Source organism: Saccopteryx leptura, chromosome 7 (genome assembly GCF_036850995.1).
Source record: "Saccopteryx leptura isolate mSacLep1 chromosome 7, mSacLep1_pri_phased_curated, whole genome shotgun sequence".
NCBI lineage: Eukaryota > Metazoa > Chordata > Mammalia > Chiroptera > Emballonuridae > Saccopteryx > Saccopteryx leptura.
Window position 1 is genome coordinate 17,588,738 of NC_089509.1, and position 12,933 is coordinate 17,601,670.

The following is a 12,933-nucleotide window of genomic DNA, read 5'->3' on the forward strand; positions in this document are numbered from 1 at the left end:
CCAAGACTCCAGAAAGCCCTTCGTGCTTCATGGCTAAGAGGCTGGGGAGCCCCAATCCACCTTGTGAGGAGGTCAGGGTGGAGGTGATTCATGAAGTTTTTACACCCCTAGCAAGCCATCTGCCCTGATATGGGAATCCTGAGAATCATTACGCAGCCTGGAGAGGCGAGGCTACTGAGAACCGATGCCCAGTGGTTGACCTCTTCTGCAAGTCAAGCAACTAAAGTGACCCACACAGCATCTTCTTTCTCTGCCACCCCCGCCCTTAGCAATCAGGCATATGGGCTTTACTCACCATCTGTTATGAGTGCTCTGCTGGTCAGAACCTTCCCCAGCATAAACTTCAACACGGCCAAGACGCTGCAAAGGATCCCGCTTAAAATGGAGACACTGAACAGGAAATCATCCTAGGAGAGAAAGTGCCAAATTTCAACAGTTCACCTGCTAGAACAGATTATTTGCAAACCACTTACCTTAAAGATAAGCTTTGTTCCCAAAACCAACGGTCAGGTAAATTGCCACCAAGTCAGGGGTATATTGCCTGTTTTCAAATCTTAGTTACCAGTGTCACTAGGGACTGGAAAAGATGACCAAAAATAGATAATCCTGACTTACATTTCCTTAAAACCCATTAAACATTTCTTTTCCTATAGGAGATTCCCCTTTGTCCTATTCTGCTGAAATGATTGGCAACCATTGATAAATAACAGAGTGGGTCAGAATACTAAAAACAGTGCCTTCTGTGTATTTTCACAGATACTTTAAAAAGCAGCTGATTGAGAATTCTGAAACATGTAAGTTCACCACTGGCCTAAGGACGCTTCAGCACAAAGCCAACTGAATTAGCCATGGAGTCGAGTATCAGTGAAGCTACTCTCCTAAATCCACACAAGGCAGTTAGCAGTTCAACTATAGCCTTCAAGGTGAAAAAAGGGCATCTAAAAATACATTCTGCTATTGACTTTTTCCTAGCACTTCCTATAAGTTGTCACCTTACCTTTGCAAGCAAATGAGCGAGTCACATGCAAAAGGGAGCAACAGCATCTGGTGACCTTGGGGCCCATGAAGCTCCTCAGCTTCAAGCTCTTGGGCATCACTCCCAGGGGACACAGCCTTCACTCTCCAATGTGACAAGGAAACTGCCTGCAGAGCTCTTGATAAAGCATCATATGTATGGAGAGATATTGGGTTCTTTAAGCATTGTGTTATTCAAATACGCTAACCAGGTGCCAGAAAGTTGGGAAGAGAGATGACAGCCTGTTTCCCTAAGTTCAAAACTGAGCACAGTCATTAGAAAATCCCCTTGCTGGGCACAGGATGTCTGCGCGCCTCCAACGCACCGCCTCACCATCCTGAGCAGTGGACGTTGTTTTCACTGTGTCCACAGATCTTTTGCAACCCTTCCTTTGAGAGGCACAACTGCACTTGCCCCTCGCTCGAGTCTGGGCTGGACCCATGACTGATACCTTACAAACAGGGTATGGGAAGGGAAAGATAGTAACTTTACAGTGGAGAACCCAGCAAGCAATCTTAATCAAGTGATCAAGATTAAAATGATCATTAATAAATCACACTGATATGATGTGCCTCCTGACATGATGTGGCTGAGAACACCTCTTGTTTTTCTACCTAAAAATCCATAACCTCAGCTTAATCATGAAAAAATATTAAACAAACCCAAATTATCAGTAAGGACTGTGTCAAACCCATCCTCTTGGCAGATCCCAAGTCCCTGCTGTACATGAGGTTACACAGCAGGGACCATGACAGGAGGACCCCAAGTCAAAACTCCCTCCGGGCAGGGACTCGGCACCCTCAGGGGGACAGCACTCAGGAAACAATGCCAGCGTTAAGGAGTCACAGAGCAACACAGACCCAGGTGTTAATGTGACCAGAAAACTTAAGTTGGGAGACCCAGGCATCCCTCTAAGCACTGTGAGGCCCTGAATTCAGAGGCTGAACTCTGACTTTGCTCAACCCATACCTTTCTGGTTCCTTTCAATCACTGTTTGGAGAGCCCTCATCCTTAAATTTCCAGAGGTGGATAAAGTCTGTGTTCACCCAATCTGGGTGCAGGGAGCTCGGGATTGAGGTGTCCCCGCCCCAGACGCAGCTCGAGAGGAGCCGCGGGGACTCTGGTGGTCCTCTCCTGGCTCTGCTAATCCAGGAAGCCTGCAGCTGACGGGGTCTCGGCTGACACAGGGCAGTGATGAGCCAGCAGGCCTTTGTTCAAGTCTAGAATCCATCCCTTGCCTCAGACACAAACCCAAGCTCTCAATTCTCTGTTCCACAAAGGGCAGCGTGATACCCACAGCCCTGGCAAGCAGCCCTGATACCCCTGGCAAGCAGCTGATGTGCAGTGCAAGGGCTAAATGACCTGCCCAGGGTCACTTAGCTCAGGGCAGGACCTGGTTTGGTTCTCAGCTGTAAACTGTACCAGGATGCCTCATCATGTCCTTGTAAACATCCCTCATATCACTGAACCGTGGATGCTGTCAGAACAGAGGGACAGGTGTTCAGTGTCCACTGTTACCAGCACTGGCCCGTGACTTCTCATATGTGAATCTCTACTGAATACATAGAAGATCAGGGAAAGAGGGTACATGGAAACTGGCCATCGACTCACGAGTCGAGGGTAAATGCCTATTAAAGGTAAAAGCTTCGTAATTTATGTCTACGCTGGTGCGCTTCTTCATAACCATATAGCGGTGAGGGCCTTTTAAAACCATCTCAAAGCCATGAAAGATGAATATATTTGACAGGAAAAGTAAAATGTATGCAGGGGATAGGTTATGTACCAGTACCAAAACAAAACAAAACAAAACAAAAAACTATCACAAAAGGCTAATTCTCCTTAATAGCTAAAGAGTACCTAGAAATCTATAAGAAAAAGACCAAAAAAGTAAACAAAATGGAAAATGAGGGAAAGCAATTAGAAAATTTAAATAAATTTTAAACCTATGGAAGATATTTTAACTCATTCATAAAAGAAACAACACGAAAGCAATACCAAAATACCACTTTTCACCTAACCAATCAAAAGTATTATTAACAACTTTGTTACTGGAAAAAAAATGCAAGGCAGCCACAGACTGGGAATAAACATTTTCAAACACACTTGTTAAAAGGTCTGGTATCCAAAACAGATTAAGAATTCCTACAACTCTGTGCCCTGGCCAGTTGGCTCAGTGGTAGAGCGTCAGCCTGGCGTGCAGGAGTCCCAGGTTCAATTCCTGGCCAGGGCACACAGGAGAGGCGCCCATCTGCTTCTCCACCCCTCCCCCTCTCCTTCCTCTCTGTCTCTCTCTTCCCCTCCCGCAGCCAAGGCTCCATTGGAGCAGAGTTGGCCCAGGCGCTGAGGATGGCTCTGTGGCCTCTGCCTCAGGCACTAGAATGGCTCTGGTTGCAACAGAGCGGTGCCCCAGATGGGCAGAGCATCGCCCCCTGGTGGGCATGCCGGGTGGATCCCGGTTGGGCACATGCGGGAGTCTGTCTGACTGCCTCCCTGTTTCCAACTTCAGAAAAATACAAAAAAAAATACAAAAAAAAAAAAAAATCCTACAACTCGCCTGACCAGGCGGTGGCACAGTGGATAGAGCGTCAGATTAGGACATGGAGGACCCAGATTCGAAACCCCAAGGTCACTAGTTTGAATGCGGGCTCATCTGGTTTGAGCAAGGCTCACCAGCTTGAACCCAAGGTCGCTGGCTCGAACAAGGGGTTACTTGGTCTGCTGAAGCCCCATGGTCAAGGCACATATGAGAAAGCAATCAATGAATAACTAAGGTGCCATAACGAAGAATTGATGCTTCTCATCTCTCTTTCTTCCAGTCTGTCTGTTCCTCTCTCTGTCTCTGTCTCTGTCACACACACACAAAAAAGAATTCCTACAACTCAGCAAGAAGAACTCCTATAAGTCAGTAAGAAGAAAACAGATGACTCAAGTTTTTAAAAAATAAGCAAAAGATTTGAACAATTTACCAAATAAGATACACAGTTAGCAAATAAGCACATGAAAAGATAGTCAACATCATCTGTCAACAGGGAAATGTAAATCAAAACCACCATGAGAGGCCCTGGCCGGTTGGCTCAGTGGTAGAGCGTCGGCCTGGCGTGTAGAAGTCCCAGGTTCGATTCCCGGCCAGGACACATAGGAGAAGCGCCCATTTGCTTCTCCACCCCTCCCCCTCTCCTTCCTCTCTGTCTCTCTCTTCCCCTCCCACAGCTGAGGCTCCATTGGAGCAAAGATGGCCCGGGTGCTGGGGATGGCTCCTTGGCCTCTGCCCCAGGCGCTAGAGTGGCTCTGGTCGCGGCAGAGCGACGCCCCCTGGTGGGCAGAGCGTCGCCCCCTGGTGGGCGTGCCGGGTGGATCCCGGTCGGGCGCATGCAGGAGTCTGTCTGACTGTCTCTCCTGGTTTCTAGCTTCAGAAAAATACAAAAAAAAAAACAACAAAAAAAACCCATGAGATACGACAATATACCAATAGAATCAGAAAAATGAAAAAGAAGTAATAGCATCCTAGTGAAGATGCAGAGCAACTGGAACTCTCATGTACTGCTGATAAGAGTGTAAAATGGTACAGGCACTTTGTACAATACACTGGCCACTCCTTGTAAAGTTAAATACTTAGCCACATGATCCAGCACTTCAACTCATCAGTACTTACCCAAAATAAACAAAAGACTATGGCCACACCAAAATCTGCACACTAATGTTCTTAGCCACTGTTTTCATAGTGTCAAAATACTGGAAACAACCTAAATGTCCAAAAACTGGTAAATGGATAAACAAACTATGAGATAATATCCATATAATGGAATACTAGTTGGCAATGAAAAACATTGACCTACGGATGACCTACGGATACATTTAGCAAGAATTTGGCTACACTTCAAAAGCATTATGCTAAGTAAAAGAAAAGAGACACAAGAACCTTCATGATTTCATTTATATTATACTCCAGAAAAGGAAAACTATACCGACAGCAGATCAGTGGTTGGGGAGGGGAGGTAATTAATGACTGCAAAGTGCATAATGGAACCTTTTGTAGTGACGGACATATTCTGTATCTTCATTGTGGTGGTAGTTTTGTAAGTATATACATCTACCAAAATGCATCAAATTGTATGGAAAATTTTACTGTATGTATAGAACATTTCAATAAAACTAATGTTTATATTTTTATTTTATTTATTTATTTGTGACAGAGACAGAGGGAGAGACAGAGAGAGGGACAGATAGGGACAGACAGACAGGAAGGGAGAGAGATGAGAAGCATCAATGCTTTGTTGCGGCACCATAGTTGTTCAGTGATTGCTTTCTCATATATGCCTTGACCGGGGGGCTACAGCAGAGTGAGTGACCCCTTGCTGAAGCCAGCGACCTTAGGTTCAGGCTGGTGAGCTTTGCTCAAACCAGATGAACCCGTGCTCAAGTTGGTGACCTCAGGGTTTCGAACCTGGGTCCTCTGCGTCCCAGTCTGATGCTCTATCCATTGCGCCACCGCCTGGTCAGGCTAAAACTGTTTTTAGAAAGCAATTTATCATTTGTGGGGTTGAAGACATATTAATAATACAGTGTACAGCAGATGTATTATAGAATTTTGTACCTGAAACCTGCATGATTTTGTTAACCAGTGGCGCCCCAATAAAGTCAATTAAAAAATACTCATATAAAATTAAAAAATTAATAAAATAAATAAGTAAACAAGTAAAAACTAAAGCAATTTATCTCAGGGAATCCTTAGGTGACAATTACAAATGTTTACATAGTTCAGCTGATGCACATTATCACATATGCATAATGCCCATCGTCATGATATAAGGTAGGGAATAGAGATCAAAGCAAAATCATTATAAAGATTAAACTGGAGTCTTAGAGAGGTCAGTGGTAGAACATGGACCCTGATTGGCTGACTTCAAGTCTCAGGAATTTTCTACTGATTAATTTCTACTGTCTAGGGTGGGTAAACACCCCTTTTATAGACTTAACTCAAGTGTCTCCTCTGTTGAGCGTTTCCTGACAACTCATGCGCTAAGAGCTGACACGTCCACTCCACGCCCCACCGGACTATGTCCTCATGACACCCATGCACTTGTTTCCTTCCTTGGCTCCTTCTCCTGTGAGCTCACTGACAGAAGAGGCTCTTTCTCATTCACCTCAGTATCTATCCCCATGGCAATAAAAAGTGTTTATGATATGAACTACCACACCGCACAGAGGGATGTCAAATCATAACCAACCCGGACTTTTACACGCAGTTTTAAGGGAGATGCAGGGGTGTTTATCTGTATAGTCATTTGTCATCTTGAGCCACATTGAACAGCAGTGGCATAAGGTTACAAACCCACCTCAGTAAAGGCATTTCTGGGGTGGAAAGGCAGGGACAGGAGAGGACTAAGCTGATGGATTTCCAATGATCAAACAGGATGTGGGAATGGACGTTGGGATGGAAAGAAATACCCCCCCAGAGAGGGTGTCTTGAGCACTAGTTGTTTCCCTGGAACGTTAGAGGGAAATAGGGCATCAGTGAGAGAAAGGCTGATATTCTGCAGAAGCCAGAGGGTCCTGGGCTAACAGACATTCACAGCCACACTCACGCTCCAAGATGCCAGACAAGGTGGGTCTGCACAGCTCTCTGCTCCTGCTGGCCAGGGCTGCGGAACACGAAGGCTTGACTGAAGCCCCCCCCCCATGTCCATCACCGGGGTTGCTGACCGCCTCCTGCCCATGGTCCCCAAACCAAACTTCAGAACAGCTTAGGAAAAGTCACCTCACCCTGGCCTCTACCTTCTAGAAAGCATGTCACAAAGGCCAAAGGTCAGTCCATCTGAGTAGCATATCTTTTCTAAGACCTTGTAATGCCTTAAATCTGCAATTTCCTAACTTCATTGGTCCCAAAACATGAAAAACAGCACCTTAACTCAATGGAAAAAATCACTTAAATAGGAATTCCAAGAACCTAACAGACCCCTGTGGTACAAAAACCTTTCCACCCTAAACTCCTTGGTCTGGGCCAAGGCTAAGCCTGTCTTACCTAAGAGATCAAGTCATGAAGACGCCCACACGCCTCTGGCCTCGCCCGCGTTTGCCAGCCCCACCACCACTAGCCCCCACACCTGGCCCAGGACCAGGCAAGGGAGAGCATACTGTCCACACAAGCTGGTCTTAAAACTACAGAGCATTAGAACTGGAAAAAGTCTTAGAGATAATTAAGTGGAGAAACTGAGACTCATCAAGAGCAGGTGGCTCCCCCAAAGACAGAAGAGAGGCAGCGGCAGAGCTCAGGGCTCCCAGGCATCCCCTGCCTCTGCCACGACACCCTGACGCTATCAACTCCTTCTCATTCTCTCAGCTGGAGCGCGGTGAAAGCCACAAGGCTAATTTTAGGATTCAAAGGCAGTTAGGGGAGAGCTGATAAAAGCTGATCTAAGGAGGACCCTCGTGCTGACGTGGTATTAATCACTGTACACTAGCGCAGAAGAACTTGGTCAGCCAGATCGGGGCCTTGGTCAGCTTTTTCTCCAGGAAAATACCGAGCCCTGCACTGCTCCCCACAAAGACTGACGAGCAGGCAGATGAGTTTCTATGACCTGTCGTACACTAACAAAATGACCTTTCCGAGCTTCACTCAACAACACCAAACCAAACCAAACCAGCTGGATGAAGCTGACCCCTCTACCTCACCTTTACCATTCTCATCTTCTCTTACTCTGCACCAGCCACCCTGGCTTCCTCCCTGCTCCTCACACATGGTGAGCACCCTCCTACCTCAGGACCTTTGCTCATGCTATTACCTCTCACTTCCTTACCTGTCATGTCTCTGCCCAAATAGCCCCTTCTAAGTGAAGCAGTCCCTGACTATAATCCCTACCAGAAATCTGTTTTTCTTTTTTTAAATATAGCACTTTTCACATTCAAACATATTTATGGCTATTTAAATTCAAAATTAATAAAACTGAAAACTTGGTTCCTCCTTTGACAAGCCACATTTTAAGTGCTCAACAGCCACATATGGCTATTGGCTGTCATACTGGTGCAGATTTAGAATATTTCTATTATCACAGAAAATTTTACTGGACAATACTGAATTAGAAATAAGTTAGTTATTCCCTCTGAACTGGGATAAAGCAATAATTGGTCAGAAAATGTTCTTGACAATCGCAGGACAGGAGCAGACAGAGATTATGACCTGACAAATGGTCAAAAAAGTAGTTAAGCAGGAACATCTGACCTGGAATTCATCAATCACAGGGCTAAACTTCATCACGACTGACTAACACCCAACCTCCAAAAGGAATCTAGAGATTAGGATTTTTTTTAAATTACTGCATACTTCTTAATTGAGGTACAATTAATATATGATAAAATTTACAGATTTTAGACATTCAATTTGATGAGTTCTGTCAATGGTTACACCCATTTAACCACTCCTAAAACAAAATAGAGAGCACTTCTATTACTGAAGAAAGTCCCTTCATGTCGCTTTTCCCATCTCCCTGCAACTACTTTCTGACTTCAATTACCAGGGATTAATTTAGTCTTTCTTAAAAATGTATGTAAATGGAACCATACAGCGTCATACAGTTTTGCCTGGCTTCTGTCTGTATGTTTCTGAGACTCACCTGTGTGATGGCAGGAATCAAGAGCACGTTCTGTACTGTCCTTGAGTCTTAGTCTGTTGATCAGTGTCATAGCCCTTCCCATGAAAGTTTTTCTCTAATTCAATCTAACTTAGATTCTTAAGGGAGATGGGCAGTCGAGATGCAGGAAACAGGAAGGAAGCTGATGAGTCTAATCCTCTCCCCTTTACATAGGAGACCATCTGCCATCATGAAAGCTGTACCTTCAGGTCAAAATAACAGGGTAAAATGATCGCAGGTAGAGAAGCTATTAAAACAATCTCTCCCATTAGTGTCTAGCACAGGCATGGTCAACAGTTTTTGCCCCCGGGACAGATTAGAAAGAAAACTTTTTTCACGGGCCGGATGAAATATTAAAATTAAAAAATGTGAAATACAAAAACGATTCGTTTAAGTAAACAAAATTTTATTATGTGATTTGTTTATGAATAAATATGAGTAATTTAGTAGAACAAATTAACAAAAAACTAATGTGACGTGTTGAAGCGCTTTGCATCGCCTATTATTTTTTAATATCTGGCTCTATACTTGTAGTAGCTGTTCTTAACACAGCCTCCAAATGTAAATCATTCGATCTTGATCTTGTGGTACTTTTATTTAGATTCATTAAAGAAAAAGTTTGTTCACAAATATAAGTTGAGCTGAAGATTACTAAATATTCCTTGGCAAGTTTTTTTAAATTTCCATATTTTTCATTATTCAACTGCTTATAAAAATTGCAGATGAGTACAAAAGTTGTAAGTCTTTATAATGCAATTTTTTAAAAAAATAAAGAAGTATCGCTAATCCGTTCGACCTATTACTGGAAGTTAACCCTAGATTAGTCACACACGGAATTCTTTTCCGCATATCACTATCTTCTTAAATATCTCGATTTCCAATCATCAAAGACTGCTGCTTCTGAGTAGCTGAGATTTTAACTTTCATTGTTGTACAACGATTAGGTATTGTAGTTTCTGTATAACAATGTAAAAGTACCACTTATTTCATTTCCACAGTGCGTTATGCAGAGAATATTAAAAATTTAATCGCGGGCCACATAAACTCATTCCGCGAGCCTGATCCAGCCCACGGGCTATATGTAGGCCATACCTGGTCTAGCAGCATCCTCTAAAAAGACTAATCTAATCACTCATCAAGATCTTAGCTGTTAGGATGTCCCAAAGCAACTTTCCAACCCTAACCACTTGCTGGCTAAAACTGAACTCCACAGCTCTTCCTGCTATGAACTGCATGCCGTATCCCCCTTCTCCAAGTCATTTGGTGATGCTCCAACCTCCGTGCAATGGTGTTTAGAGGTGGGGCCTTAGGGGAGGTAATTAATCATGAGGATGGGGCCTTCAGGAATAGCATTAGTGCCCTTACAAGAACAGATATGAGAGAAAGGATCGATCTCTCTCTCTCTCTCTCTCTCTCTCTCTCTCTCTGCCATGGGAGGACATAGCAAGAAGGTAGCCATCTGCAAGCCAGGAGAAGTGCTCTTACTAGATCCCAAATCTGCTAGCATGTTGACCTCAGAATTCCCAGGCTCCAGAACTATGAGAAATAAATGTTTTAAATTCTGATCAAAATGGCAGAGGCGCCTGACCAGGCTGTGGCGCAGTGGATAGAGCATTGGACTGGGATGCGGAAGACCCAGGTTCAAGACCCCGAGGTTGCCAGCTTGAGCGCGGGCTCATCTGGTTTGAGCAAAAGCTCACCAGCTTGAGCCCAAGGTCACTGGCTCAAGCAAGGGGTTACTCGGTCTGCTGAAGGCCCACGGTCAAGGCACATATGAGAAAAGCAATCAATGAACAACTCAGGTGTTGCAATGTGTAACGAAAAACTAATGATCGATGCTTCTCATCTCTTCGTTCCTGTCTGTCTGTCCCTGTCTATCCCACTCTCTCTCTCTGTCTCTGTAAAAAAAAAAAAAAATTGGTAAAGAAAAAAAAAAAAAGGCAGAGGAGTTAAACACTATGTTTGCCTCCACTCATGACCACAAAAAAACAACAACTAAATCATAGAACAATCTATTTGGATATCCATCCAAAAATTAGCTGAGCAGAAATTCTGTAACTGAAGATCTAAAGAAACCGCATGGAGACTGGTAGGAGGGGCAGAAACACAAAATGAGTTGACCCCACACCCACGTGTGGTGGTTGAGAATCAGGAGGGATATCTTAGCTGCGGAGATCCCTGCTGAGGAGCAAAGGTTCCCGCCCCACACCAGGCTCTACTGCCTGAAGCACCAGTGCTGGGAAGAAGAGTCCCCACAACACCTGGATGTGAACATCAGCAGGGATCCCATCCATCCCGGTGAGACAGAAGGTTGCTAGAAACCAGGATGTCCTCTTAAAGCGCCTGCACACAGACTCACTTGTTCGCAGGCACCCACCTTGGACTCCAGTGAAGGGAAGTGGCTTGGGGTGCGGGGTGCCAGAGACACACAGGGAGAAACTGAATTATGCAGCTTCAGAACGAGGGCTGGAGGGACAGCTGCCATTATCCCTGCAGCGAACCCTCCCCCTGCACAGCCAAATCAGAGTCTGCATTAGCCTGCTGGCTCCGCTGTGCGCCCGGGTGACTCCCTGAGGCCCAGCCCCACCTGACTCACACTGCTCCAGAGGCTCTTTCAGCAGCAGGAGCTGGCCTCAGCCCACGCTGCAGTCTTTCTTAGAAATTTTCAAAGGTCCACAGTCCCCAGGCAGGCGACAGCTGGCCACAGTATGCCCTGTGCTTTTGACTGAGTGGCCTCAGGCTCAGCACTGGTGCCAAATCTGACTGTGCATTAACCCAGCAAACCCTACTCACCCCACCTTGAGGACTCCCTGAGACCCACCTTACCCAGTTTACTTTGCTTTACAGCTCCTACAAGGTAACCCCAGGCCAGTCACAGGAGCTGCTTTCCTTGGCCTGCACTGGAGCCCCTCCCAAGAGGCCCCAGAACCAACATACTAAGTGGCTGGCTTCAGACCACACAGAGCACCACCCAATTAGCTCCACCTGCAGCACGCACAAAGGGAGGTCTCAGCAGGCACAGGACCCTGCGGGGGAGAACCCCCCACTCAACAGCTCCTCCGCTGTGGTCCTCCTATCCCATTAGCCTAAGGGTGCACCCCACCACGGACGTGCCAACAGCGATCAAGCTCAACCACAACAGAAGGGCACACACAACCCGTACAAGGGACACGGCTGGCGCACTCAGCTCAGGAGACGAAGGAGACTGTGCCGCCTACTACATAGGCACCCTGCCAAGACTGGGAGACCTCGCAGATACACCTGATACAGAAACAAACACAGGAGGCAGCTAAAGTGAGGAAACAAAGAAATGTGTCTCAAATGAGAGAACAGTAAGAAACTCTAGGAAAAAACAACAACAACAACTAAATGAAATGAAGGTAAGCAGTCTACCAGACACAGAGTCCCAAACACCGGTTATGAGGATGCTCAATGATCTCGGTGGGAACATCAACAGAGATACTAAGCAGAAATAAATGTGTGTTGGTTAAGCCACCCAGTCTATGACATTTGTTAAAGCCAGGGGTAGTCAACCTTTTTATACCTACCGCCCACTTTTGTATCTCTGTTAGTAGTAAAATTTTCTAACCGCCCGCCAGTTCCACAGTAAGGTGATTTATAAAGTAGGAAAGTAACTTTATTTTATAAAATTTTTAAAGCAGAGTTATAGCAAATTAAAGCATATAATAATAATAATTACTTACCAAGTACTTTATGTTGAATTTTCGCTGTTTGGCAGAATAAATCTTTATAAAGCAACTTACTATAGTTAAATCTATCTTTTTATTTATACTTTGGTTGCTCCACTACCGCCCACCATGAAAGCTGGAACGCCCACTAGTGGGCGGTAGGGACCAGGTTGACTACCACTGGTTAAAGCAGTCAGACAAAGACATCTAACGTCACTCCCACCAATAAACCGGCAACCAAAACAGGGGGTGGGGTGTGAGTTAGCACCTGTAAGTCAAATTCATCCTCTGAATGATTCACATTATCACACAGAGTGGACGGTCCTTGTTTCTAGCTGGTCAGCAGCCAGCAGCTGGTTCTAACGTTGTCACGCCAAGTTTCTCTGTCCTCTGTGGCACCTTCCCCATTTCTTAATAGAGTCTCATCTCAAAGTGTTTTTATTCATGGCATTACATTTTGCAGAGATGAATCTTTTTTTTTTGTAGTACTCCTTGTCACGTCCTACTTTAAGTTTCTTATCATAGTGACACCAGTAGATGTCATTCCAGGTCACAGTGAGCTGGGCTCACTCACACCAGGCAGAGGCCCCATCTGAACATC

At 45.1% G+C, this 12,933-nt stretch overlaps 1 protein-coding gene across 1 annotated transcript in view; it reads right to left on the reverse strand.

Moving 5' to 3' along the window:
- TMEM163 (transmembrane protein 163) overlaps positions 1 to 12,933 on the reverse strand; it is a 311,155-nt gene that overhangs the window by 25,705 nt on the left and 272,517 nt on the right. The window contains exon 6 of the mRNA XM_066346321.1: positions 296 to 407. Coding sequence (XP_066202418.1) covers positions 296 to 407 — 112 coding nt within the window. The remainder of the gene's footprint in view (positions 1 to 295; positions 408 to 12,933) is intronic.